The following is a 26,306-nucleotide window of genomic DNA, read 5'->3' on the forward strand; positions in this document are numbered from 1 at the left end:
AAAGATGTGTAGGACTTGAACACCGAAAACTACAAAACATTGCTGAGAGAAATTAAACAAGTAAACTGATGGAGAGAAAGACCTTGTTCATAGATGGGAAAACTCAATGTGGTTGAGATATTTCCCTCTGAATCAAACTACAGAGTCAATGCAGCTCCATCAAAATCCCAGCAGTTTCTTTTTTTAAAGAAACTGACAAGGGGCTTCCCTGGTGGCGCAGTGGTTGAGAATCTGCCTGCTAATGCAGGGGACACAGGTTCTAGCCCTGGTCTGGGAGGATCCCACATGCCGCGGAGCAACTGGGCCCGTGAGCCACAACTACTGAGCCTGCGCATCTGGAGCCTCTGCTCCGCAACAAGAGAGGCCGCCATAGTGAGAGGCCCGCGCACCGCGATGAAGAGTGGCCCCCGCTTGCCACAACTAGAGAAAGCCCTCGCACAGAAACGAAGACGCAACACAGCAAAAATAAATTAATTAATTAATAAACTCCTACCCCCAACATCTTCTTAAAAAAAAAAAAAAAAAGAAACTGACAAGCTAATTTTAAAATTATTATGAGAAAGCAAAGGACCAAGAATGACCAAAACAACCTTGAAAAGGAAAAGCAAATTTGAAGGACTTATTCTCTCTGACTTTAAGACTTACTGTAAATGTATAGTAATCAAGACAATGTGGAATTGATGTCAACATACATCAATGAAGTCCAGAAATAGAACCATGCATGTATTGTCATCTGATTTGAAATAAAAGCACAAAAGTAATTCAGTGCATCCAGGGCCATCGTTCAACAAATGATGCTGGAGCCACTGGGTGTCTCCATGCAGAAAATGAACCTCACACTGTTACAGAAATGAACTCAGAATGGATCAAATTGGAATCTTAAAACCATAAAACTCGGGCTTCCCTGGTGGCGCAGTGGTTGAGAGTCCGCCTGCCGATGCAGGGGACACGGGTTCGTGCCCCGGTCCGGGAGGATCCCACGTGCCGCGGAGCGGCTGGGCCCGTGAGCCATGGCCGCTGAGCCTGCGCGTCCGGAGCCCGTGCTCCGCCACGGGAGAGGCCACGACAGTGAGAGGCCCGCGTACGGCAAAAAATAAATAAATAAAAATAAAAATCTAAAACAAAATATATGAGAAAAGTATTTGTGATTTTTGGGTTAAGCAAAGATTTCTTAGACGTAACACTAAAAGCATGATCAATAGAAGAAAAAATTGATAGGTTAGATTTCATCAAAATTAAGAATTTATGGGAATTCCCTGGCAGTCCAGTGGTTAGGAGTCTCTGCTTTCACTGTTGAGGGCCTGGATTCAATTCCTGATCGGGGAACTAAGACCCCACAAGGCAAGAACTCTCAATACTCAGTAAAAGAAAACAGACCAGTTTGAAAATGGGCAAAAGTTTTGAACAGACACTTCACCCATGAAGATATAGGGATGGTGAATGGCACAAGGAAAGATGCTCAACTTCACTAGTCATCGGGGAATAAAAATTAAAACTATGATGAGGGAACATTACACACCCACTAGAAAACCTAAAATAAAAACACTGACCACATCAAGTGTTGGTGAAGATGTGGGACCACGGGAGCTCTTAGATGAAGCTGTCGGGAAGGTAAAATGGTTCAGCCACAGTCCTAGGTATTTACCCAGCAGAGAGCAATGTGTCCACGCAGAGACTTGGCTAGTCATAGCAGCTTTATTTGTAATAGCCCCAAACTGGAGGGTAACCAGATGTTTATCAACTAGTTGGTGGATGAACCAATTGTGCTCTAACCACACCATGTAAAACAGCTCAGTGATAAAAAGAAGTGAGACACTGATGCCTGCAACGCCATGGGTGAGTCTCAAAATAATCATGCTGAATGAAAGAACCCAGACAACAGGGCTTCCCTGGTGGCGCAGTGGTTCAGAGTCCGCCTGCCGATGCGGGGGACGCGGGTTCGTGCCCCGGTCCGGGAAGATCCCACATGCCGCGGAGCGGCTGGGCCCGTGAGCCATGGCCGCTGAGCCTGCGCGTCCGGAGCCTGTGCTACGCAACGGAAGAGGCCATGACAATGAGAGGCCCGCGTACCGCAAAAAAAAAAAAGAAAAGAAAGAACCCAGACAACAAAAGAGCACACATTGTTTGATCCCATTTATGTAAAGTTCTGGGCAACGCACAGTAACCTACAGTGATGGCAAGCAGCTCATCTGATGCCTGGGGCTGAGGGGTTGGAGGGGGTCGAGGAGACTCAGGAGGGCCTGGGGAACCCATCAGCCAAAACCTACTTAAAATCAACCCCTGTGATCTGGCTTTTTCACAAATAGGTCTCTACAATGAGAAATCTCACACGTGCCCAAGGAGACGTGGCCAATTTGCGGCATTCTTGGACAGAAGGTAAAGTTGGAAGTAAACCGCTATTGATGAAAAATTAATCAGTTGATCTCAGAAAGAAATGGAAAATTTTATTTGAGCCAAATTTGAGGATTATAACCCAGAAAGAACATCTCAGAAAACTCTGAGAAACTGTTCCCTGGTTAGAAGTCAAGACACAGTTTATATAAGTTTTTTGAGACAGCACATCAAATGATGTATTATTGACAGTTTACACAATCCAGGTCCAAGCGTCATCCTGGTGGGTCATGTGCCCCCTACAAGATGGAGGAGGAATGTTATCTTTTAGGGAGCTGTCTTGTTGATGCTGGGAGAATGTTGCTTTTTACGGTCGAGCAGGTATTTCTGCCTCTGGGGAGTTCTGGTCGGTGAGTAACGCAGATACTTGATTCATGGTGCGGGGAGAGGGGGCCAACGGGCAGAGACTTTTTGTTTAAAAGTTTCTTGTCTTGCCATAAAATATGTTTTATTTCACAGCACGTAACCCAAGTTACTTCCAACGGGTGAGATATTCATGTACTGTGACAAGTAGAGGTTAAAATGAGAAAGAAACGGTGGATTTAAAATTGTATCAGACATCAGTAACATGTAAAGTAGAAGCACACCTGGTTAAAACACTTTAATGCCTTAGTATTTTTCAGGACGAGGAGGTGGATTTTGATTGATTCTGCACTTTGTTAAATATTCATGTCAAAATTGACCCTTAAAGGAGTGGAAATACAGTGTGTCTGCGGTCTGGAGTCCTGACATGAAGCAGGGGAGGTGAGGCGTGTGTAACAAAGGGATCTTTTACAAAGATGTGGGCGGGAAGGCCACCGGCTGGGGCCTGTGTGGCCTCAGGCCGATCTGGGCTGGGAACTGCTGAGCCTGCTGTTGACTGAAAAGAGCGCACAATGGAAAAGCTGAGAAGCATGTTTTCTCTGGCAGACAAAACCGAGGACTTGCGCCCGGAGGACAGCCTCTCAGATGGCTCTGAGGTTCTGCTCCAAAGAGGTCAGGGAGGGGCCGAGATACACGGCAGTTTCAGCAACAAAGATCAGGTAGTCGGAACATCAAAAGATTACTGTTCATTAAAGAAACCCAGACATCTCAAGTTAAGGAATTTAGCGCTCTTCTACGTACGGGAAGATGCAAGAGTCCGGCTCACTGAAACTCCTTTGACCTGCACCTCCCTCGGCTACCTGGGGCTGTATCCTGTGCTTTCTTATCCTGAGTCTCCTCAGGACGCGCCGTGGCAGGGTGTGGGTCGCCGCAACATACTTTGTTTACTGATATGTGACGGGATATTCCTCACCCACACTGCTACGGCAGACGGGTTTCTCTTTCCCCTGTTTCTAAGGGGTCTGTCTGCTGTTTATTAGCCTGGCTCTGCAAGGTCCCTGGGTGACCACATAATATTACAGATTTTATTGTCAAAACAGCTGACCCCAGTCAGGGAGCAACAGGGGTGCCCAGAAGTTCTGGAAACCCAGTGATTGTCACACTCGTGCTGCCAGCAGGCACCTCCTGGTCAGGCTGCTGGGCCCCCTCCAGTCTAGGAATGGACTGAGATGCAGCCAGACGGGGCCAGAGCCCCTGGCACATATGGGGGGGGTCCATCCTTCAGGGACTGAGGCAGTGCTGCCCCCTGGCATGAAGCTGAGCCTGTGGGTCCAGGCTGAGCCCTTTGGGGACCACGCACGCTGCTGGCAGAGGGCCTGGCATGAGGCAGGGGAGGCAAAAATTAACTCAAAGTGGTTCAAAGATTTAATTTTAAGACCTAAAACTATAAAACACTTAGAATAAATCATTGAATAAAAGAGTGCATGACTCAGCGGCCATGGCTCACGTGCCCAGCCGCTTCGCGGCATGTGGGATCTTCCCGGACCGGGGCATGAACCCGTGTCTTCTGCATCGGCAGGCGGACTCTCAACCACTGCGCCACCAGGGAAGCCCTGTTGTCTGGGTTCTTTCATTCAGCATAATTATTTTGAGATTCACCCATGGCGGCACGTGGGATCTTCCCGGACCAGGGCACGAACCCGTGTCCCCTGCATCGGCAGGCAGACTCTCAACCACTGCGCCACCAGGGAAGCCCGAGAATGCATGACTTTTGATTTGGCAGTGACTTCTCAGGTATGACACCAAAGGCACAGGCAACAAAAGAAGAAAAAAGACAAATAAGACGTTATGAAAATTTTGTTTATCCAAAGACACTGTCCTCAGAGTAAAAAGGCAACCCGCAGAATGGGAGAAAACATTTGCAAATCATATACCTGATTATTATTCAGAATTTACAGAGAATTCCTAAAACTCAACAGCTACAAAACAAACAACCCAATTCAATAATGGGCAAAGGACTTGAATAGACATTTCTCCAAAGATATTCAAATGGCCAATAAGTACACAAAAATGTGCTCAACACCACTAATCATTAGGGAAATGCAAATCAAAACTACAACGAGATACCTCCTCACATCCGTCTGCACGGCTACTATGAGAAAAACAGAAAATAACAAGTGCTGGTGAGGGTGTGGAGTAATGGAACCCTTGTGCCCTTTGGTGCGAATGTAAAATGGTACAACTGCTGCGGAAACAGTATGGAGGGTCCTGAAAAAGTTAAAACTATAATCACCACATGATCCAGCAATTCCACTTCCAGGTGTATACACAAAACAATTGAAAGCAAGGACTCGAATAGATATTTGTACACCCATGTTCAATGCAGCATTATTCAGAATAGCTAAAACATGGGAGCAACCCAAGTGTCCACGGATGGATGTGTGAATAAGCAAACTGTGGTCTGTACATACGATGGGACATTATTCAGCCTTAAAGAGGAAGGCAGTTATGACATGTGCTACCACCATGGATGAAACTGGACGACAAACTGCTCAGTGAGGTCAGCCAGTCTCAAAAAGACAAGACTGCAGGATTCCACTCATATGAGGCACCTGGAGTCGTCAAAATTATAGAGACAGAAAGTAGAAGGGTGGTGCCAGGGCTGGGGGCAGGGGGAGAGTTGTGGTTCCATGGATACTGTTTCTGTTTACAAGATGAAGGGTTATGGTCACGAATACACCTAATGCCACTTAACTGTACTCGTTAAGAAATGGCTCAGGTGATAACTTTTACGGCGTGTGTATTTTACCTCAATAGCAAAAAAAGGAAAGAAGGGAGTAATTGTGAAAAATTGGAAGCGACTTAAGTATCCAAGATTTGGAGAACTATTAAATTGAAAAAAAAAAAATCAAGCATTTATCCTGCTTTTGCTACACAAACAGGGACACTGGGTAACCAAACAGTAGGAGACAGGAGTTTCTTTCTGCAGAGACGCTCCAGCCAGTGAGCACGGACGGGTAGCAGGTGGGAACGTCTGCATGGGACACAGTTGCCACCCTGAGACTCCTGACGGAAGGCCAGACCACGAGCAGACCTGCCAGAATCCCAGCTGCTTTCACCCGTGTCCCCACCCTGATACATTTCAGAGCCGGAGGGTTCCCAGGGGGCACCAAGGGGCCGTGAGTGCTGGACAAGGGCCCTGCAAAGAGGGGAGTGGGCCGATGGGTTGGGGTCTTGAGCGCCCACTCCCCCCCCCAGGGGCAGCCACACCCTGAGGGACCACAGCCAAGGTGAAAAGGAGGGCAGAGGCTGGGAAATGCGCCTCCCCCCACCATCCTGGAGAGGACAGGGGCTTCTCCGATGGCCTGATCTGAGGCCACTGGACAGAGACGGTGCAAACACGGGTTTGCCCTGACCCTCTCTGGGCCGGCGGCGCTTCCCACCCTCGGACAGCCTTCGCGGCCCGCCAGGGAACCAGGGCGTGGCGGGGTCTACATCTGGGTGCTCGTTTCACGCCCGCCGTCTGGTCCTCCTCGGTCCGACTCTTTCTTTCTTCACGATTGGTCCAGGCCAGGCAGTAGGAGCGGGGAGACTTACGGGCTCCCTGACCGCGAGAACACCCGCTCTAAGGAGGCACCGGCACCTTCCTGATTCAGAGGAGTGCTTCTCATTTCCACTGTAACGCATCTCAGTTATGGCTTCACGGCCTCCAACAATTGGTGGCAAAAGTGGATATTTATTCCGAGAGTTCTCCAGCAGGTGGCAGCAAAGGGTCTGTTCGAACAAAAAGTCGTATTTTACTCCAGCTTCCTGTTTTTTAATCTTTCTCTTTCAGTTACCATCCTATATTACTTAGAATGTATATATATTGGGGCTTCCGTGGTGGCGCAGTGGTTGAGAGTCCGCCTGCCGATGCAGGGGACACGGGTTCGTGCCCCGGTCCGGGAGGATCCCACATGCCGCGGAGCGGCTGGGCCCGTGAGCCATGGCCGCTGAGCCTGCGCGTCCGGAGCCTGTGCTCCGCAGCGGGAGAGGCCACAGCAGTGAGAGGCCTGCGTACCCCCCCCCACACACAAATATATATATATAGACATATAGTTTAAAGCATACGGCAAAGTGTTTCAGTTATACAAATATATACAATTTACCCCAGCTTTCTGACAGAGAAAGGGAGTGTGGTGTTTGGTCTGGGAGGCTCCACACCAACTCCTGAGGAAGAAACAGTCCAGTCGCTGAAGGGGCTGATGCTCTGACGTCGTCCAGAACAACGCGTGCTTCTCAACACGCAGGGGCTCCTCAGCTAGAGAACTGACCAGCAAGCGTCTTCAAGGAAATCCCCCACTGGGAATATCAAACACGGGACACTGGTCTTGAAACCTGTCCGCCGCACATACAGATTTCTAATCTCCAAAACAGCAGGCACAGGTAGGACGTTTTTGGAAACTTATTAAACATGTATTCTTCCAAAAGGTGACATTTAACAAAATGTAGAGCCTGGTTTTTTTTAGCGGTACGCGGGCCTCTCACTGTCGCGGCCTCTCCCGTTGCGGAGCACAGGCTCCGGACGCGCAGGCTCAGCGGCCATGGCTCACGGGCCCAGCCGCTCCGCGGCATGTGGGATCCTCCCAGACCGGGGCACGAACCTGTGTCTCCTGCATCGGCAGGCGGACTCTCAACCACTGCGCCACCAGGGAAGCCCCAGAGCCTGGTTTCTTTATAATATATGACACTCAAAGGATTATGTATTTTGCCTTGATTTCAACCTCTTTTGGCATGAAAAAAATGATCTGATGAGTGAGGATGGGGACAAAGCATTTATCCACAATCTTAGTAAACGTGAAAATGTGATTTGCACATCAGTAATAATAGCGAGTGTGCAAAGTTTTTTTAGAGTTTGAAAAAGATAACCTATGCTATGGAATAGACATTATATGAAAAAAAAATTTAGGCCGTGTACTGTGACTGATCACACACAGGCCTCTTCCCTTTAATGGCAAGAGAATATTCCCAAGAATTAGACATTCTCCACAAAAATATCAGTTGGACATCTACGTGGGGAAAATTATAATGTAACTAAAAGCCACTCAGTACACATACAGATAAGTGAGTGTGAAGTGCTAAACACACTGCTTCCCAAACACGGCGATGAACACGGATGCTAACAAGTCCATCTGCAGGGACGTGGCTTCTTTTAGCCCCACCCCATCCCATCACCCACACAGACATTTGTTGACCCCGAGCTTTGCACAACACCCTCAGGTGGTCATGGCCATCTAGCCATCCTATCTGAGGTTTCATTCAAGATTTCCCCTGCACACTGTTCAATTAAAGCTCGTTTATTGATCTGGGGTGATGTGAAGATAAAATGTTCCCGTGTAAATATCGCTAGAAAGAGAACTGAGTGATACACATGTTCTATGAAGTTCAGGTTTTAAACCCCAAGTTATTCAATGGCAGAAATGTTACCTTGTAGGTGATCTCTGGGCTGTGCCTGTAGTAGGTTCAGCTTTGGGTGAGGCGCTGTCTAGGGGTCAGAAGAGCGTCCGAACAACTGCACACGTGGGATAAAGTCAATAGTCTTCACTTGGCAGAAATCATAGGAACTGTCATAGCACGATGCCAGACCACTTATGAGGAAAGCAATCATTGGCGTCAAATTGTGCTCCTCATTATTTAGAGTAGGGGTCCCCAAGCCCCCGGCCGCGGACTGGTAGCGGGCAAGCGCGTGATGCTTCATCTGCCACTCCCCACCGCTCGCGTTACCTCCTGAACCGTCCTCCCCCTCCATCCCCGCATCATGGAAAAACCATCTTCTACAAAACTGGTCCCTCGTGCCACAAAGTTGGGGACCGCTGATTTAGAGGATGAACTACAAAACTGAATGACTAAAATCATGACAGGTGGGATAAGTGTGATGGTTTTGAATGAGGGGCTGTGTGGTCACGAGTACCGTTCACCAGCGCTACTCCATCCAGCGCACAGGAGGACGGCATTGCCACCCCTCGTGGTCAGGGGGACCATATGACCAGTGCTGGCCAGTGGGGTATGAGAGGAAGTGGCACGTGGCCCCTTCACACCAGAGCATTTAGTTGCCAGTATAAGACCTTCCCAAGTTCTCACTCCTTAAGCCAGGAGGACCAGCGATATTCCAGATTATGGTAATTTCATCAGCCTGGATCCTGAAGTGAAGGTGGCAGAGCGGAGCCTCAGCCAGCCCCTGACATGCAACATGAGTGAGGGTAAGCTTTCAGAAAGGAAAGACGAAGCAACGCAAGTATCCACCAACAGATGAAAGCATAAAGCACATTGGGTATATACACACAATGGAATACGGGGCAGGCTTTAAAAAGAATGAAATCCTGATGTCTGATACAGCCCGGATGAAGTTTAAAGTCACTACGCTATGTAAAATAAGCTGGACACAAGAGGACGAACACGGCATGATGCCACTTATACGCGGTCCCCAGTGGTTATTCATAGAACGGTGGTAACCAGAGCTCCAAGGACGGCAGCAGCTCTGGCTGACCAGGGACAGCCCAAGGGCCTCGGGAGCAGGACGGTCATCGAGGCTTGCCCCCCGGGAGGGTTCCTGGAAGATCTGAGCTGGAGGCCACCACAGGGGGCTAGAGCCACAGCGAGAGGAGCCGGAGGGATGAGGACCAGTGGGCACGGCTGGGGCAGGGACGGCACAGGCAGGCGTGCTACCCACCCCTGGGCACAGAGAGACCCAGGCCTGGGCAGCCTCACACCTCCTTCCCACAGCGAGGAGCTGGCCCACACCTGGGTTTCGTGGCCTGGCAGCAGTGCTGCCTGCAGTGACCCGACCCCATGGAGAAGAGGCTCCGGGCTGCACTCCCGGCCACGAGCCACAGCCAGCTCGGCACGTTTCCCAGCGGGACCTCATGGACGGCGTCCTGGCGTTTGGTGAGCAGAGACGGGCCGAAGGCAGCTGGCCTGACATGCCTTGGGCGGGGTGGGGGGGGGGGTAGGGGCCCAGGCTGGAGCTCACTACTCTATCAGGTCAGGCCTCTCCAGCGGCCAGCAGCAGCCACATAGCATAGCCAGGGTGGGGTACGCAGACAGCGACAAGGACACAGGCGGCCAAAGGTCGGCCCAGGGCCCAGGAAGCCTTGGTGAGCAGGTGTGAGCGTGGGCCTGGGGGTGGGAGTGAGGACAGAGCCACGGGAGCCAACGCCGGCACCCTCTACCCTGGAAGCCCGGCCCCCCAGCCCCTGTGCCTGCGCAGGTGTCTCAAGGTGCTCTCATGGTACGTGTCGGAGGTGGCTGGGTGGCCCTGGATGAGTATCTGGTTGAGAACGACCCGGAAAGAAGTGAGGCCTGGGGAAGGGGAAAGACTGAGTCCTCAGGGCCGGGACTGGGGACAGAGGAGGACAGGCCTTGGGTCCTGACCCTGGGGGGCAAGGGGCACCTGCTCCATCCCATCCATCTGGGATCTCTGGGCAGCAAAGGGGAGGACCAGCCAGAAGATCCACGTGTGGCTCCTGTCCTGGGCTGTGGCCCCAGCCTGCCAGGCTCTGGCCCTTCTTCCTCAGCTGCTCCAGGAGTCCCCGGCCCCGGAAGGTGGGCGCTGGGACTGGAGTCTGAGAAGGGGCCCAGGTCCTCCTGCTGGACAGAACGCCTGCTCCGATCCCAGGTGGAGGTGCTGAACCCATGGGGCAAGGCCTGGTCATCCCTTCCAGACAGACTGGAAGCCTGCTGGGGACAGAGACCCCATCTCTTCCACGGTCAAGGCAGGGAAGCCACTCGGTCATGGAGGCAGCCTCTGAGGACAGCCTGGCCCGGCAGCCCCAGGACGAAGCAGCAGCGCAAGCCGCCGGCCCCGAGGCGGGAGCGAGGCCTGGACGACGAAGGGGACTGGACAAGAGGGGTCCCTGGGTCGAGGTCAACGCCTGCACCAGCGGCCCCATGGGCCCCCTCGGGCGATGAAGTCACGTTTGTAAAGCGAAACTCTGCGCGCGGCGGGCGGGGCCGCATTTACCTTGCAAACCCCGTTCAGAGGCCGTCAGGGCGGCGCGGGACGCACCCTGCTCCCTGCGGCCGCCCGCGTTCCTTCGCGGTGACTCTGGGGGAGCTGACGAAAGGGGCTGGGTAGGAGCGAGAGGACCCTGCTCCTCGGCAGCCGCCCTCCTCCCCGCCTAGGGGTGTTCACAGACCGTGGCGGCCAAGGGGAGCGCGCGGGGGCGTCGACCCAGCCCCGCGTGGGCTTCCCGGTCCCGCGCCCCTCCCGGCTTCAGGGCGCCCGCACCCATCGGAAGCACCACGTGCCGCCCCGGGGAGGGGCCTGAGCGGGTTTAAACCGGGAGGCGCCGGTCGCAGGCACAGCAGCGAACGGAGGGACTGCGTACGGAGTGCTGCGGGCACCGTCCGGGCAGGTGGGACAGCCAGGCCGGCCCGGGCGGGGCGGCCGCCGAGCGAAGCCGAGACACCTACGGGGGCTCTCGGCCTGGGGCCTGCAGAGGCTGGGGCGGGCGCGACGCGCCCGGAGGTGGCCCGGGGTTCTGGGCTCCGCTCCGGGCAAGCGGGGCTCTGAGGCCCGGTTCCCTCCCAACTAGCCCTGGTGCGCGGGAGTCCTGGCAGTCGCCCCGGAGCCTGGTTCCCCGCACGGGCGTGGGAGACGTAGCAGGGGTCTCGCCTGCCCAGGGGTTTCCGGGCAGGACTGGTGCGCGCCTGGGTGGGGCCGTGCAGGTCCGATTCCTTCCTGCCCCGCCCCCTGCCTTGCAGCTGGAGCCGGTCCCGCCCAGGGCGCGAGGCAATTAGGCTGACAAATTGAGAGGGTGGGATGGCTCCTGGCCCGTTGCTGGGGTGAGGGAGGGCAGTGCTTACCGACGGAGGGAGCTACTTGCCGTCGGGGGTGGATGGGCACCAGGGACCCCTGCGTGGGGCCATCTCGAGGCCCTTGGGAGGTAGAGGCGGGAGGGGCTCTGCCATGGGTTCCAGCCTCCGTGACTCTGCTCTCTCCCTGACCCGCCCATCGTGCCGAGTTTCCGTATGGCCACCGATCCCTGCAGTCTGCACCCAGTGCAGGGGGGTGGGATCTTTCTGACGCTGCTCAAAGTGGGCCAAAGGCCAACCAAGGTCACTGTCTCCATGTGTGAGCCTGAGGCAGCCTGGCCTTCCGGTTCTGTTGTGATTTGGCTTAGATGGACAGCCAGAGAGGCCCTTCCGCAACCCCCAGCCCAGCCTGGCCTGTGCGGGCTGCCCTTCAGGGTACTGGTAGGTGACGCCCCCTCCCAGGGATGTGGACCCACCCTCCTCAGGAATTGCCCTCCCACCTCTTGTCCCCTTGGGCCACCTGAAGTGGGGCTGCTCCCAGGAAGCCACAGGAGGGGCCTCCTCTCAGAGTCCCTTTCCAGTCCTGGGAAATCCGTTCGGCCCCTCCCCCAGCCACGAGGCCACCCTCCCCTCTAGCCACATGCCATTGCCACTTCTGCTGGTAACCGCCTCTCTGGGACACCTGTCTTTTGGCTTCTGTGCGATTGGGCTCTTCTGTGTCTCCCAGCCTTGAAATTGCTTTGTCTCCCACTCCCCAGGCCCTGGACACCCCTCACATGCCCTGGTCTGTCTCTCCCGAGCTCCAGACCTCTCTGTCCAGCTGCTTCCCCAAGGTCCCCACTTCAGACTCAAGGCACCCACTCCCAGGCCCCTCTTCATGTCCTGCCTGGTCAGGGACCAGGGAGGCTCGTACCAGGCCCAAGGTCGCTGCTGACCAAACAGGCCATGGCCCAGCCACAGTTACCCAGCTGCGTCGGGCAGAGCCGCAGGCACAGGGCCTCTCCCAGCCCCTCAGGCCCTCCCCCCACAATGGCCCTCAGGGACCCAGCACCCTCCCTCCCACGAATCCCTGCTGTTCAGGAAACTTGAGCTTCCTGCTCAGGAGTCTGTCCTGCTTCTCTGGTTTTCCTTGCTGGGCTCCCGGCGGGACAACACAGCCTGCAGCCCGCCCCCCCGCCCCCCACTGGCTGCTCCTGACCCCGTGGCCCAGAAAGCCCTCCCGCCTTTGCTGGGTAGCGAAGTGCCTTTTTTCTTTCCCACCCTGGTCCCCTGCCAGACTTCAGGTGATCAGCTCACTGCTCCAGCCACCCCGGTGGCCCTGTTACCTGAGGCTTCCTCTGCTCACAAACCCTCTGAAGGCCATCCTGGAACGAGGCACACCATACAAAGGAAGCAGACTGGTCACTGGGCAGGTGGGCAGCACAGCACGCGTCCAGGTCAGCTCGCGGAAGCAGAGTCTGACTCGGTTTCAGGGAGTGGCCTCGGGAAGGCTCCTGGGGAAGGAGGGGAGGAAGCAGATGGCAGGGAGACAAGCTGGCTGGTGGTGCAGAGTCTCAGCCACCCCTAAAAGGAGGTCAGGGCAGCCTCAGCCACCCCTAGAAGGAGGTCAGGGCAGCCTTGCGTCCACCACGGTCACACCGAGCCCTGGAACCCTGCTCAGGCGTCCAGCTGGTCACTCGAACAAAGCCTTTTGTGTTCTTTCCCAAGGCCTGGATCTTTTTTTTTTTTTTTTTTGCGGTACGTGGGCCTCTCACTGCCGCAGCCTCTCCCGTTGTGGAGCACAGGCTCCGGACGTGCAGGCTCAGTGGCCATGGCTCACGGGCCCAGCCGCTCCGCGGCACGTGGGATCTTCCCGGACCGGGAAGGCACGAACCCACGTCCCCTGCATCGGCAGGCGGACTCCCAACCACTGCGCCACCAGGGAAGCCCAAGGCCTGGATCTTAACAACGCTCCTCTCTCCCCACCCCACGTCCTCTTCCCACCTTCTCAAAGGCATGATGATGTGCCCTGCGCGCCCGCACTGCACGGCCTGCTCGCTTCGGGAAAGCAAGTGCCGTGCCTCCTGGAACCTGGCCGGGGGTGGGGGCGGGGGCGGGTGAGCGCCAAGCCACCACCTCCACGTCTGCCCGGGCCTGGCACGCACTCCGAGACTCAGCAGCAGCCCAGCTGAAGGCGCCACCGGGGCTCTGGGCCCAACATCCGGGCAGGGAAAGGGGGCAACAGGATTTTGCCCAGGGGTCTCAGCAGACACAAAGGAGCACCTCTTGGGCCCAGCTTTGGGGAGAGAGGGGCCGTGGGGGGATTTAGGGTTCAGGCTCTGCAGAGCGGGTGACGGAGAGCTGCTCACAGCCAGCACTTCTGGGGGCACCATGGAACTTGAGGCTCCTTGCAAGACCGCTGGGCATAGGTGTCCAGGAGGCAGCTGGACACGCGGTTCCGTGACCCCAGGACAGGCTGGGCTCCAGCTGCGGTCAGGGGAGCTCTCCGGCTGAACGGGGAAATGTCACCAGGGAGGAGGGTCCCCCATGCCCCGTGACCCAGAGGTCGGGAGGTCAAATCGAAAATGCGTTTGTGGGGTTTGGCAGCTGGAGTCCGAGGTTACCTCAGCAAGAGCTGCGGAGCGGGGGCGAGGGCGCGTGGGGCTGAGCCTTCTCCCGAGACCCCGTGTGAGGCTTTGGGGAGCTGCGGGAGGCGAGGACAGTGTGGACCAGGACCGGGGACTGCAGGTGTGGTTCTGTGGAAGCAGGACGTGGACTGGCTCCTGGGGCCGGGAGGGAACAATTACCGCAGCCCGGGAGGCTTCAAACAACAGAACCTTATTCTTCCACAGTTGAGGGGCCAGGATCTGGAATCAGTGCTTCTGGCGTTTGGTGGCAATGCTGGGTTTGGGGCCTGAAGCTGCACGCCTCCAGTCTGCTTCTGTGGGCTGGGCATCATCCCCCTGTCTGTCTTCCTGTGAGGACACAGTCGTGTTGGAATAAGGGCCTCTCTACACCAGTGTGACCTCACCTTAACCTTAACTTAATTACATCTGCAAAGACCCTATTTCCAGAGGACATGGGGCCAGGGTGGGCAGAGGGGGACACAGCCGGGCTGAGGTGAGAGACTTGGGACAGAGGGCAGGGACCTGGCTGAAGCCCGGTGGGGAGCCAGGAGGGAGCAGAGGCCAGGGCGGCAGTGGGTTAAGGTGGGGAAGAATTTGGAGGGGTCACTGGGAAGGGGGAGGGAGAAGCACACGAATACATGGAGACCACCCAAGGGCAGGGCAGGGACTGGTCATCGGCTGGGTATTGAGGCCAAGGGTGGGTGGAGGCCAAGCCTCTGCACCAGGACCCTGGGGGGAGGGGGACGAGGGTGCGGGGTTGAGATGGAGGCCAGAGGATGGCCTATAGGAGAAAACAGAGCCCGCACCCCCCAAGGCTACCGTGGGGTCCCTGTGCTCACATGGTCCTCTCCTGGGAGCTGCAGGGCAAGGGGAGGGACCGAAGCTGGATGTGACACCCCTCCCTCAGGAGGGCCGGCTGCACTGGAGGTGGGTCCAGGGTGCAGGGTTGACCTCCTGACCGTGTCTGCCCTCCCACCCACCTGGGCTGTCTCGGGTCCCTCACAGAGCCTTTCCATCCCCACAGGGAGCAGACGGTGGACCCTGGCTGAGCAAGTTCTGTGTGATGAACAGCCACGTCTCTCCTCTCAACCTCCTGGTCACCAATGGCACTGAGACGGCTGTCGTCCCTGAGACCGTGAAGGCCGTGCTGGGCACCGGCACCCCATCCGGGCCCCAGGCCAAGGCAGCCACGTCCACCCAGGCCAGGAGCATCGCCGGCGTGTACGCTGTCATGAAGCAGGGTCTCCTGCCCTTTGGGCTCGAGCTGGCTCTGCTGGAGGCCCAGGCGGCCCCGGGCAGGGCCAGCTGCTCCTCGTGTCTGAGGCCCTGCAGCAGGGCCTGGTGGGCCTGGAGCGGAAGGAGAAGCCGCTGGCCGCTGAGCGCGTGGTCACTGGGTACCCTGACCCTCTGGGGGTGGGAAGCTGGCCCTCTTCCAGGCCATAGGGAAGGAGGTTGTGGACAGGGCACTGGGGTGGAGCTGGCTGGAGGCCCAGGAGGCCACGGGGGGCCTGGTGGACCCCATCCAGGGCATGCGCGTGGCCTCTGAGCTGGCCTGCCAGCAAAGCCTCCTGGACCGGGAGACATGGTGTGGGCTGTTGGAGCTTGGGCCCAGCTCAAGTGCCCCAGGCTTCCTGGACCCCGACACGCCGGAGCAGCTGCCATACCGGGAGCTGCTAGGCAGGTGTGTGCAGGCCCCCAGCACGGGGCTGGGCCTGCTGCCCCTCAAGATCACTTTCCGTACGCTGAGTGGGGCACCGAGCTTGGCCAGGCTGCTGGAGGTGGGGGTCCTGGACGCGGAGACGGTCCAGGCCTGCGGGAGGGCAGGCTGGCAGTGCCGGATGTGGGTGCACGCACCGAGGTGCAGCGCCACCCGCAGGGCACCGGCGGTGTGGCAGGGCTCGTCCTGCTGCCTGCAGGGCACAAGAGCTTCTTCCAGGCCTAGCCGAGCACCTGCTCCCCACGGGCGCCACGCTTCCGGTCTGGGAGGCTCAGGACGCCACCCGCATGCTGGTGGACCCGGCCACCGGCCGGCAGCTGTGGCTGGATGAGGCGGTCAGGGCAGGCCTGTTTGGACCAGAGCTCCACAGGCAGCTCCTGGCAGCAGAGCAGGTGGTGACGGGGTATCATGGCCCCTTCAGTGGCATCCGAATCCCCCTATTCCAGGCCATGAAGAGGGAGCTGGTGGACAGGCCTCCGGTGCTGAGGCTCTTGGTTGCCCAGCTGGCTACAGGCAGGCTTGTGTGTCCTGCCCGCAGGCTCCGGCTGCCCTTGGAGGCCACCCTGCACTTCGGCTGCCTGGACAGAGACTCAGCAGCATCTCTCGCAGGCGGCTGGCTTCTCGGACCCCGGCAGCAGGAGAGCCTCAGCTGTGGGCAGCTGTTGGCCCACTGTGTCACCGACCCAGAGACAGGGCTGGCCTTCCTGCCCATCTCAGTGGGGAGCCCTGGAGCGGAGCCACAGGGGCCCCCGCTCACTGAGCACAGCACCTGGCAGACCTTGAGAGCTGCCGTGGCCACCGTCTCCATGGGCAAGTTCCAGGGCCGGCCCGTGTCGCTCTGGGAGCTGCTGTTCTCCGAGGCAGTCCCCGTGGAGCAGAGGGTGACGCTGAGCCAGCAGCACAAGGACGGGGCCCTCTTGGTGGAGGAGCTGGCGGCTGCGCTGAGGGCCACCCACGAGCAGGCTGCAGCCACTGCCAGGACCACCTTTGCTGGGTGAGGATGCCCGTGACTCCAGGTGAGCTTCTGAGAGTGGAGATCATCAACCAGGGCATGTACGAGCAGCTGGAACGAGGCCGGACCATGGCCCAGGACGTGGGCAGCCTGGCCTCGGTGCAGAGGTACATCGCCGGCTTGCTGCTGCCCGGCTCCCAGGAGCCCCTCAGCATCCACGAGACTTGTAGGAAGGGGCTTCTCAGGCCCGGCACAGCCCTCACCCTCCTGGAGACGTGAGCAGTCAGTGGCTTCATCATCGAAAGAAAACAAGGGGTATTCGGTGGAGGAGGCGCTGAGGGCTGGCGCCATTGGGCCCGACGCGTTCGCGAGGCTGCTGTCGGCTGAGCGTGCCGTCACCGGCTACACCGACCCCTACACCGGGGAGCAGATCTCCCTCTTCCAGGCCATGAAGAAGGACCTCATCGTCCGGGAGCACGGCATCCGCCTGCTGGAGGCCCAGATTGCCACGAGCAGCGTCATCGACCCCGTGCATAGCCGCCACCTGCCCGTGGACGTGGCCTACTGGCGCGGCTACTTCGACTAGGGGATGAACCGCGTCCTGGAGGACCCCAGCGACGACACCAAGGGCTTCTTCGACCGCAACACACACGAGAACTTCACCTACGTGCAGCTGCTCCAGAGGGCTGCTCCTGACCCAGAAACAGGCCTCTTGTTTCTTCTCTGTCTGGAAAGTGAGTGGGTATTCTTTCTAATTGGTTGTTTTTTTCAACCCTGAAAAATATATGACAACATTTTAAAACATTTCTTAGCGTGCCAGTATCTGTGTGCAATGTGTTCAGCTTACGTGCACAGCGACGTTCTACTCTCTTCCGTCCTTTCTTGCTTATGGTTCCTCATTGCATTAAAGGAAAGACATTGTCCTTTATGATTTTTTTCTCTTCACCCTTGGTGTTATCAGGTGTGAATTTTCAATTAAAATTTCACAAGTGGCCATTTCTGATAGACTCTGATGCATTTAGAGTGAAGGACTTTCCGTTGTTTCCCTGGCCTATCACACTGAAGTGTAAGCATCAATTTGTTATATTCCCATTTTAATTAAATCCGTTCCTTTCAGTTATCGATTTTTCTCCTGTTCGTTGAGTAAACCATTCCCCATCAATTTCTCGCTGTATTAAGTGCCTTTGGGTCTCAATTTGGGGTCGACCTGCTATTATTTTCCATCCTGTGGCTGTGCTTTGAGGGGGCAGGGGCTGATTCTGTCCCCTGGTGCAGCTCTCCCAGTTGGTATGACCCCCTTGGTTTGCGTCACCAGCTTTGTTCTGGAGGTATGGCCTTTACAACAACGTACAAAGAATTGTTAGTATGTCAGCAAAGCTTTTTTCTTTGAGTTCAGTTTTTTGAAGGTTCATCCACAGAACTCTATCCTTATTGTAGATATGAGGTTAATCACAGGAGAGAAGCATTGACAACCTACGGTGGCATACAGTCATATCCAGAATGGTCTCTGCAGTTCAGGTGTCAGACTCGGATGAGCCTGGAACTTCAGACACTCATTGCACAGTGTCTGGTTGGGGCAGGTGACAGAGGACCAAGTCTTGCTGGTTCCTCCTTTGCGACACAGCGCGTTCTGAGCAGTGTGAGTGATGGTTTCACAGGATCACCTGAGGGGGGTGGAGTGGGGAGTGCGGGGGCTCTGCTGGTCCACCAGGATGGCGGCGGTGGAGTTATGTCTATGCAGAAGGTTGGGAGGAAGAGAGGTGTGCAGGGGACTCTGAGAGACCAACAGGCTGAAGGCCTTTGAGCCCGGGGTGGGGGGGGAAGTCAGGGTTGTGGTTTACGTTTGGGAGAAGGCACACACGTGTCCACTACTTTTCTCTCCAGAAAGACATAGTGAGGGAGGGGGAGGACTCAGCAGGTGTGAGCGGGAGACTATTGAAAGGTAGTGGGGGTTTGGGATAAAGGGGGTTTTAGACAAGAATTCTAAAGCACATCCCCTGTTGACATGGCCTCTGGGGTCAGGGCTCCCTTCTGATGGCTCCACTGTTCCAGAAAAGCCATCAGCAGAAAGCGGAGAGAGGGCCATCTGGGAATGTGGGAAGGTGGGTGTGGACATGAAAGGGAAACACCGAATTGCAGGCCAGTGGGAGGTCTGTGGTCGCTAATTAAAGTCCACCTGCTTGCGTAGTTTTGTCTCCTTCGGGGGCCCTCCCACGTGTTCCTTAGGGGATGGGGGACGTGCCGGGAGAGCTGGCCTCCCCGTCGCGCATTCCTGCCCTTCCCCCAGACCCTCGCGGTGATCCCCGGGCTGAGCGGGCTGCGCCCGGCCCGCTCCATGCTGGGTTCACCCCAAGGTGGGCGCCCGGGGACTGGGCCGGGTTTCAGGATGTGTGTGGCTGGCGTGTGATGGGGAACCGGTGCAGGAAGTACCAGCGGCTCCCAGAGCTGGGCAGGGCCGGTCGGCGCAGGCCTCCGCGCGCCCGGGGAGGCCCCGACGGACCCGGCTCCGGGCCGCCACGGAAACCCCTGCGCCCGGGCCGCTCGCCTCAAGCTGGTGCCGGGGCAGCCGAGTGCAGCGAGTCCCGGGAGGAGCCTGTTTGGGACCAGGCAGCTCCACCGGGAGGGGGCCTCGGGAGGGGCGGGGCCCTAGACGGGGCGGGGTCCGCGAGGCGGGGCCTTCGTGGATGTGGGCGGGGACAGTGGGCGGGGCCTTGGCCGGGGTGGGTCCCCACGCGCTGGGCCCCTGGGCGGGGGACAGGTGGGGTCTCCGCTGGGCGCCGCAAGGGCTCTGCCTTCTACGGGGAATCTCCGCTCGGGCTCCGGCCAGGGGAGGCGGCTCCGGTGGGGCAGGCGGGCTCCACCCCCCGGGCCGGCCGCGCGCCCGCGCCTCCCAGTTCCCGGAGCCCGAGTAGGGACTCGAGGTGGTGGCGGCGGCGGCTCCGCTCCCAGCTGGGCGTCTGGGCGCGGGGCCAGGACGGGAGGGGAGCGGCGACGGCGCTGGGCGGCGGATAGCGCGGAGGGCGGCGGCCTGGACCCGCCGAGCCATGGCGGCCCCGGAGCCGGTGCCGAGGCGGGGCCGGGAGCGGGAGCGGGAGGACGAGAGTGAGGACGAGAGCGACATCCTGGAAGAGAGCCCGTGCGGCCGCTGGCAGAAGCGGCGGGAGCAGGTGGGCACGGCAGGGAGGGGCGGGTCGCCGCCCACCTCCGGCGGAGGGGCCCTTGGGACCACGCGGGGCCGTGCGGACTCTCGGGAAGCCAGAGGCCCGAAACCTCTCCGAAGCGTCGCGCAGGCGGCCCCCTTCTTGACGGGCCCTTGCACTCCTTTAGCCTGGCGCCCACGCCCTGGTGAGGAACCCCCGATTCCCTAAGTCTCCTCCCGAGACCACCTCCCCATGCCTCTGGGACCAGCTGTTAGTCCTCTGGGGACCAGCCTCAAAAACACCCGGAACATGCCCCAGATCCCCTCAGCCCAGCCCCAGGATACCAAGCTTCTGCTCCTGGGTGCCCAGCTTCCCCCCAGAGCAGGCCAGCGCCTGCCTCACATAGTCGGGCTGCTGGAAGGGAGGTGAGCGGAGACCTAGCCCGCACCCTTTTCCTCCCCCACGCACCAGCTCACTCGTGCCCCCCGCCCCCCCACCAGGTGAACCAGGGGAACATGCCCGGCGTCCAGAGCACCTTCCTGGCCATGGACACGGAGGAGGGGGTGGAGGTGGTGTGGAACGAGCTGCACTTCGCTGACAGGAAGGCCTTTTCGGCCCACGAGGTAAGGCCTGCTGCCCCGACCCCCAACGCCCAACCCCCCCCCCAGCCTGGTGACCGCCCCCCCCTTCCCAGGAGAAGATCCAGCTCATGTTTGAGCAGCTGGCGCTGGTGGACCACCCCAACATTGTCAAGCTGCACAAGTACTGGCTGGACGCCTCAGAGGCCCGAGCACGGGTGAGCCCTGGGCACACCACGGGGAGGGGGGCACCAGTGGGTGGGGCGGCTGCGGGCACCCACCGTTGGTGGAGCCCGTGAGCCTGCCGCCTCGCAGGTCATCTTCATCACAGAGTACGTGTCATCGGGCAGCCTCAAGCAGTTCCTCAAAAAGACCAAGAAGAACCACAAGGCCATGAACGCCAGGGTACAGGGAGCGGGCTGGGTCAGCGTCAGGGCCAGGGTGGGGTCGGGGGTGCGCTGGGCGGCCCTGGGCACAGGAGCGGGGTTGGGCCGGGGCACCTCAGGCCCAGCTGCCTTTCCTGCGCTCACCCCACGGAGTCCGTCCGCCGCCAGGCCTGGAAGCGCTGGTGCACGCAGATCCTGTCGGCGCTCAGGTGAGGGCCTGGGCTTGCCCGAGCACCTGCCCCTGGCGCCCCCGCCTCCCTGGCACCCCTGACCCAGCTCCCCCTGCTCTCCCCTCCTCCGCAGCTTTCTGCACGCCTGCAGTCCCCCCATCATCCACGGGAACCTGACCAGCGACACCATCTTCATACAGCACAACGGCCTCATCAAGATCGGCTCTGGTGCTGGCGGAGCAGGGCTGGGCGGGGGCGGGGGGCGGGGCTGGGGGACCTGTCTGGAACGGGGCGGACGATGCCCACTGCCCCATCACGTTGACGCCTGCTTTCTCCCCGCGGTGACCGGCGCAGTGTGGCACCGGATCTTCTCCAATGGTGCGTGGGGACCCTGGGGGGACGGAGCGTGGGGGAGAGGTCCGATCTGCTCATCCCGCGCGCTCTCCACAGCGCTCCCAGACGATCTTCGAAGCCCCATCCGTGTTGAGCGGGAGGAACCTCGGAACCTGCACTTCTTCCCGCCGGAATACGGAGGTGAGTCTGGGGGGGTCCCCCCTCACCCCCGGCATCCGCCTTACCTGCCCTGATCTGCTCTCCCCTTTCAGAAGTTGCCGATGGCACTGCCGTGGACATCTTCTCTTTTGGGATGTGTGCGCTGGAGGTACTAACCCCGTGGTCTCTGGGCCCCTCCCAGCTAACTCCCCCCATCCCACCTGTGCTGTCCCTTCCCCATGCCTGACCTTGCCCTGCCCCCCAGATGGCTGTGCTGGAGATCCAGGCCAACGGGGACACCCGGGTCACAGAGGAGGCCATCGCTCGCGCCAGGCATTCTCTGAGTGACCCCAACATGCGGGTAAGCAGCTGGCCCTGCCCCTACCGGCTGGCTCTCAGTGTTCCAAGGAGGGCCGGTGCGGTGCTTCGGGCAGGCCTGGAGGTGCAGCAGGTCTGGGCCAGGCCCGCTGCGCGAGCCTCCACCCCCCCTCCCCCGCAAGGAGGGCCTTACTGGGCGTGCGTGTTGAGTTGCAGACGTGAAGGCTCTGAGGGCACACTCTAAGCACAGAGAGACCGGAGAGATACTTCCCGTGTGGGCACAATTTTTATGCCCATTTTATAGATAAAGGAACAGGTTCAGAGAGGCTTTAGAGCGAGTGGTGGAGCCGGTGTTTGCATCCAGGTCTGCCTGGTTCCACATCCCTGCCTGTAAGCCTTCAGGAGACCAGTTAGAAAGGACGTGGTCCTAGCCTGTGTTGGGGGCAAGGTGGGTGGGGAGCCGGCAGAGGGATTGCGGACGGACAGAAGCTGCAGCCACAGCCTCTCTGGCCAGAGTCTGGCGACTGTCTGGCTTCACCGGGTGACCTCTGGGGATGGGGGAGGGAAGTGACGGGGCCTGGACAGGACTGACAAGGAGGTGGAGCCAGGACGGACCCGAGAGCCAGTGGAGGGCACGGATGTGGGGCAGGGCAGGGACACTTCAAGGTCATCTCCGGAATCGGGCCTGACCTGAGGCAACCGGAAGAGGGGCAGGCTGTAGGTAGGCGGGCTTAGGCTAGGCTGCACTGGCCTCGAGGGCCTGCGCTGATCTTTCAGCACTCTGCCCAGCCCCAGGGCCGCGAGGCGGGGGCTGGGGTCCTCCCTGAGCAGTGCAGCTTCACCTGTGAATTGGGGATGACAGTGCCAACCTGCCACGATTTTTGTGAGGGGTGCTGGAAGTAGAGCATGGGCAGTTCTGGGCCCGGGGGCAGACTCGACTGTCCTGTTGGAAGAATCAGGTCCTGGCCTGGCTGCTAACGGGATTCCTCTACTCTGTGCACGTTGCTCCATGAAGGCTCCCACGGGGTTGGGAGGCTTCTCCTCACACAGTGGGGCCAGAGTGGAGGGGCTCCACCGACTGCAGCCCCCTCTCCACACCCCAGGAGTTCATCCTCTCCTGCCTGGCCCGGGACCCTGCCCGCCGGCCCTCCGCTCACAGCCTCCTCTTCCACCGTGTGCTGTTTGAGGTGCACTCGCTGAAGCTCCTGGCCGCTCACTGCTTCATCCAGCACCAGTGTGAGGGGCAGGCCAGCCTGGGGGTGGGCCAGGGCCTGGGGTCGGGATGCAGAAGGAGGCCCCGCAGAACCTCGTGCTTCAGGGCCCACTGCCCTGTGTGCTCCCACTGCCTGCAGACCTCATGCCTGAGAACGTGGTGGAGGAAAAGACCAAGGCGACGGACCCGCACACGGTCCTGGCAGAGATCCCCCGGCCGCCCCGGCCCCCGTTGCAGTGGCGGTGAGCAGCCTGCAGCCCAGAGGCCTCCCCTCTCCTCCCGGCCACGCCCCCCCAGGCCTGCCTACTCCCCCCCCCCCCCCGCAGGACCGCCACCCTCATGTTCTCCTCACACCCATACCAGGTACTCAGAGGTCTCCTGCTTGGAGCTTGACAAGTTCCTGGAGGATGTCAGGTGAGGGCTGGAGTGAGGCTGGGGAGTGGGCAACTGTCAGGCCTGAGCCCTCAGCTGCCACCACCCCGCACTGTGTCCCTAGAAATGGGATCTACCCACTGATGAACTTCGCTGCTGCTCGGCCCCTGGGGCTGCCCCGTGTGCTGGCCCCACCCCCCGAGGAAGCCCCAAAGGCCAAGACCCCGACGCCAGAACCCTTTGACTCAGAGACCAGAAAGGTGAGACTCCAGCCTCCACAGGCCTGCCCACCGCCCAGACGGGTACCCGTATCAGGGGTTTCAAGTCCCCCAGCCCGGCTCTCCTCCAGGCTGCCAGGAGAGACCAGGTTCTGGCTGACCTCTTTGTGGGGCTTGGGGGGCAGTCGTACAAGCTGGGATACCCCCTTTCCCAGAGGCTCCAGGGGAAGACCCCTGCAGGCCCCTGTCCCATACACGCTGCCTCTCGGATCCCACTTCCTTGGCTTGCTGATTCGCTGACACCTGTGACCTGGTGTTTCTGCCAAGGCCCCCAGGCCCTGTGTTTCCCCCGTCCCCTCCTCCTGCTAGGCTCCCCCCTGGCCAGGGGCCTCCCCGGCCACCCTCTCCCTTTCCTTGTCCACACCCACTGGGCTCCAGAGCCTCTGGCTTTGGCCTTGGGTGTGTCTCCATGGTTACCTCCCTGATCTGGGCCCCCTCGTTCCCCACTGGGATGCTGCACCAGCCCCCAGCCTGGCCGCCTTCCCCCGGCTGTCCAGCCAGAATCCGTGTTCTAACAGCCACAGCTGGGGGTCCTCAGCGCACGCCCCCCCCCGCCCCTGGCCCGGCACTCTGAGGCTTGGTGTCGCTGGCACCCTGTGCTTCTGCTCTCATGTCCCTGCGCACCTCGCTCCTCCCCCACCCCCTTCCCAGCTCGCTCTTTCTTCAGGTGTTCTCCTCACCTGTGAAAACTCCTATTCATCCTTCGGTACCCAGCTTCAATATCTACCCTGGAAGTTTCCCTCAACTCGCCAGGCTCCTAGCAGTGAGATGTGTTTCCTAGGCTCCCCCTGGAGACCTTCCTCATTTCCGGTCTTTACGACCCCTTTGTGTCTGGGCCCCTTTGACACAGCGTCTGCTCTTGCTGCCCAGTTGCTGAGTTCCAGCCTTCGTGGGTGACCTTGGCCTCCCCCTTCCCCCAGGTGATCCAGATGCAGTGTAACCTGGAGAGAAGCGAGGACCAGGCGCGCTGGCATGTGAGGGGGGGGGCGCCACCCACAGAGGCGCGGGAGCGCGGGAGGGGCGGGGCCGACTCCCGAGCCCACCTTGCCCTCCCGCCTCCCCAGCTCACTCTGCTCCTGGTGCTGGAGGACAGGCTGCACCGGCAGCTCACCTACGACCTGCTCCCAAGTAGGCCGCCGGGCCGGACCCTGGGCGGCGGCGGCGGGGGGTGTGGGGGTGTGGGGCGGGCACGGCGGGCGGCGCTGCGGCCTCACGCCCGGTCCTCACGCCCGGTCCTCACGCCCCTGCCGCAGCCGACAGTGCCCAGGACCTGGCCGCCGAGCTGGTGCACTATGGCTTCGTCCACGAGGTGAGGTGCGCAGCCGGGTACGGCCAGCCTGGGAGGGCCGCAGGGTGGGCCGCGCCCCACCATCCCCCATGCCTCCCTCCTGCCCTGCAGGACGATCGGCCGAAGCTGGCCGCCTTCCTGGACAGCACCTTCCTCAAGTACCGCGGAGCTCAGCCGTGACCTTGATCCCACCTCAGCGCTCCAGCTCCCCAGCCCCCCGGAACCAGACCTGGTGGCTCCCGTGGGGAAGCTCGGCATTGGCCCCCGGCGTCTGGGTGGGGGACCAGGGGCCCCCTCTGCCTGTGTGCCTGCTAGTGAGGAACCTCCCCCTTCCACAGCTCCCAGCAACCCTGCAGTGGGGCTGAGGGTGGTGGGGCAGGCCCGTCAGGGGTGAGGGAGCCAGGGCTGGGGCTGGGGGGCTGGTTGGGCCCCGCATGTCCTTAGGATCAGGATCCCCCCATCGGCCAGCTTCCACAACTCAGCATCCCTCTCGTACCCTTCATTTCCACCCCCGACGCCATCTGGTCATGAGAGGCTGCCCTGCAGGGAAACGCGGCACAGTGCTGGGGGGCTGAGGGGTGGGGGTCGGCCCTGGACAGATGTATGCCCAGGGAAGCGCTCCATTCCAAGTTGCTACCGCAGAGCCACACGAGGAACCGGAATCGCCGCCTTAAACCCATGGTAAACCACCCGCAGGTGTCAGGCGTGGTGCTGGGCACTGGGCAGGGCCACGGCCCTGCAGCTCCATGTGGCTCTCACACCCCACCCCCCGGCCAGTGCAGACCCTCCAAAGGGCTATTTTCTGTCCTTGTTCCCTGGCCTCGAGTGGTCAGGGTTAGGCACCCTCCCTGCTCCTCCCAAGCTCACCACTCCTCCTGCTACCTCTCTTACCTCCGCCTGTGGCAGGCAGCTGCCTTCCTGGGTCCTAAGGCTACCAGCCCCAGCTCCCTGTCTCCCCCACCCCTACCCCCCATAACCCTAGCCTCCATTCACTTGGACCACCTCCCTTCATTTTCAAATGTAGTTGATCACTCTTAAAGATTTTAAAGTGCATGTATAAACTGAGCACATTCAGGTTTCTAAGCATTTCAAATGTCAAACAAGAAAAGCTCACCGCCGTGTTAGTTCTCTGTTGCTGCTGTCAGGGTTTACCACGAACTCAGTGGCTTAAACCAGCACACTTAGATAGTTCTGTAGCTCAGAAGTCTGGCACAGATCCCACCAGACTAAAACCAAGGTGTTAGGAAGACTGCGTGTCTTTCTGGAGGTTCTAGGGCAGAGCCCATTTCCTGCTCCTTCAGGTTGCTGG

At 59.2% G+C, this 26,306-nt stretch overlaps 2 protein-coding genes and 1 long non-coding RNA gene across 10 annotated transcripts; 2 read left to right on the forward strand and 1 right to left on the reverse strand.

The window, feature by feature from the left end:
* Positions 1-4,540: 4,540 nt before the first annotated feature.
* Positions 4,541-11,222, reverse strand: LOC111165153 (uncharacterized). Its single transcript, XR_016388224.1, has 3 exons — positions 10,694-11,222; positions 8,161-8,245; positions 4,541-6,468 (listed from the first exon to the last, which is right to left on the reverse strand). It is a non-coding gene; the product is annotated as an uncharacterized LOC111165153 (long non-coding RNA).
* On the forward strand, positions 8,924-10,729 carry LOC149746892 (uncharacterized). Its single transcript, XM_089898600.1, is given in 3 exon segments — positions 8,924-8,933; positions 9,162-9,605; positions 9,715-10,729. Coding segments are annotated over 3 exon segments (843 nt in total). The 3' UTR covers positions 10,104-10,729.
* A 3,804-nt stretch (positions 11,223-15,026) lies between the features above and the next one.
* NRBP2 (nuclear receptor binding protein 2) lies at positions 15,027-26,058 on the forward strand. 8 transcript variants are annotated; one of them, XM_089898473.1, is made up of 19 exons: positions 19,525-19,929; positions 20,403-20,525; positions 20,597-20,698; positions 20,796-20,885; positions 21,035-21,075; positions 21,170-21,264; positions 21,391-21,414; positions 21,487-21,570; positions 21,642-21,697; positions 21,794-21,889; positions 22,950-23,082; positions 23,199-23,301; positions 23,423-23,473; positions 23,556-23,691; positions 24,088-24,200; positions 24,560-24,683; positions 24,774-24,837; positions 24,963-25,018; positions 25,109-25,218. In XM_089898473.1, exons 1-19 carry the CDS (start codon positions 19,807-19,809, stop codon positions 25,175-25,177), a joined length of 1,683 nt encoding a protein of 560 aa, XP_089754599.1. In that variant the 5' UTR covers positions 19,525-19,806; the 3' UTR covers positions 25,178-25,218. The 8 variants fall into 8 exon arrangements, with proteins under 8 accessions (XP_089754596.1, XP_089754594.1, XP_089754595.1 ...); XM_089898470.1 differs by lacking the exons at positions 19,525-19,929; positions 24,088-24,200 and adding an exon at positions 15,027-17,496 and having other exon boundaries at positions 24,630-24,683; positions 24,963-25,023; positions 25,109-26,058; XM_089898469.1 differs by lacking the exon at positions 24,088-24,200 and having other exon boundaries at positions 19,524-19,929; positions 21,496-21,570; positions 24,630-24,683; positions 24,963-25,023; positions 25,109-26,058.
* Positions 26,059-26,306: the final 248 nt, after the last annotated feature.

This window comes from Delphinapterus leucas, chromosome 17 (assembly GCF_059928025.1).
Source record: "Delphinapterus leucas isolate spDelLeu-1000000601 "Yukka" chromosome 17, BTC_Dleu_Yukka2, whole genome shotgun sequence".
In the NCBI taxonomy this organism is placed as follows: Eukaryota; Metazoa; Chordata; class Mammalia; order Artiodactyla; family Monodontidae; genus Delphinapterus; species Delphinapterus leucas.

Bases quoted from the DNA above. Each gene is read 5' to 3' on its own strand.
- NRBP2 (XM_089898468.1), top strand. From the start codon at position 19,807: ATGGCGGCCCCGGAGCCGGTGCCGAGGCGGGGCCGGGAGCGGGAGCGG. The intron at 23,302-23,422 runs GTGAGCAGCCTG...CACCCATACCAG, and splicing joins CGGCCCCCGTTGCAGTGGCG to GTACTCAGAGGTCTCCTGCT. The intron at 23,692-24,629 runs GTGAGACTCCAG...CCCTTCCCCCAG, and splicing joins TTGACTCAGAGACCAGAAAG to GTGATCCAGATGCAGTGTAA.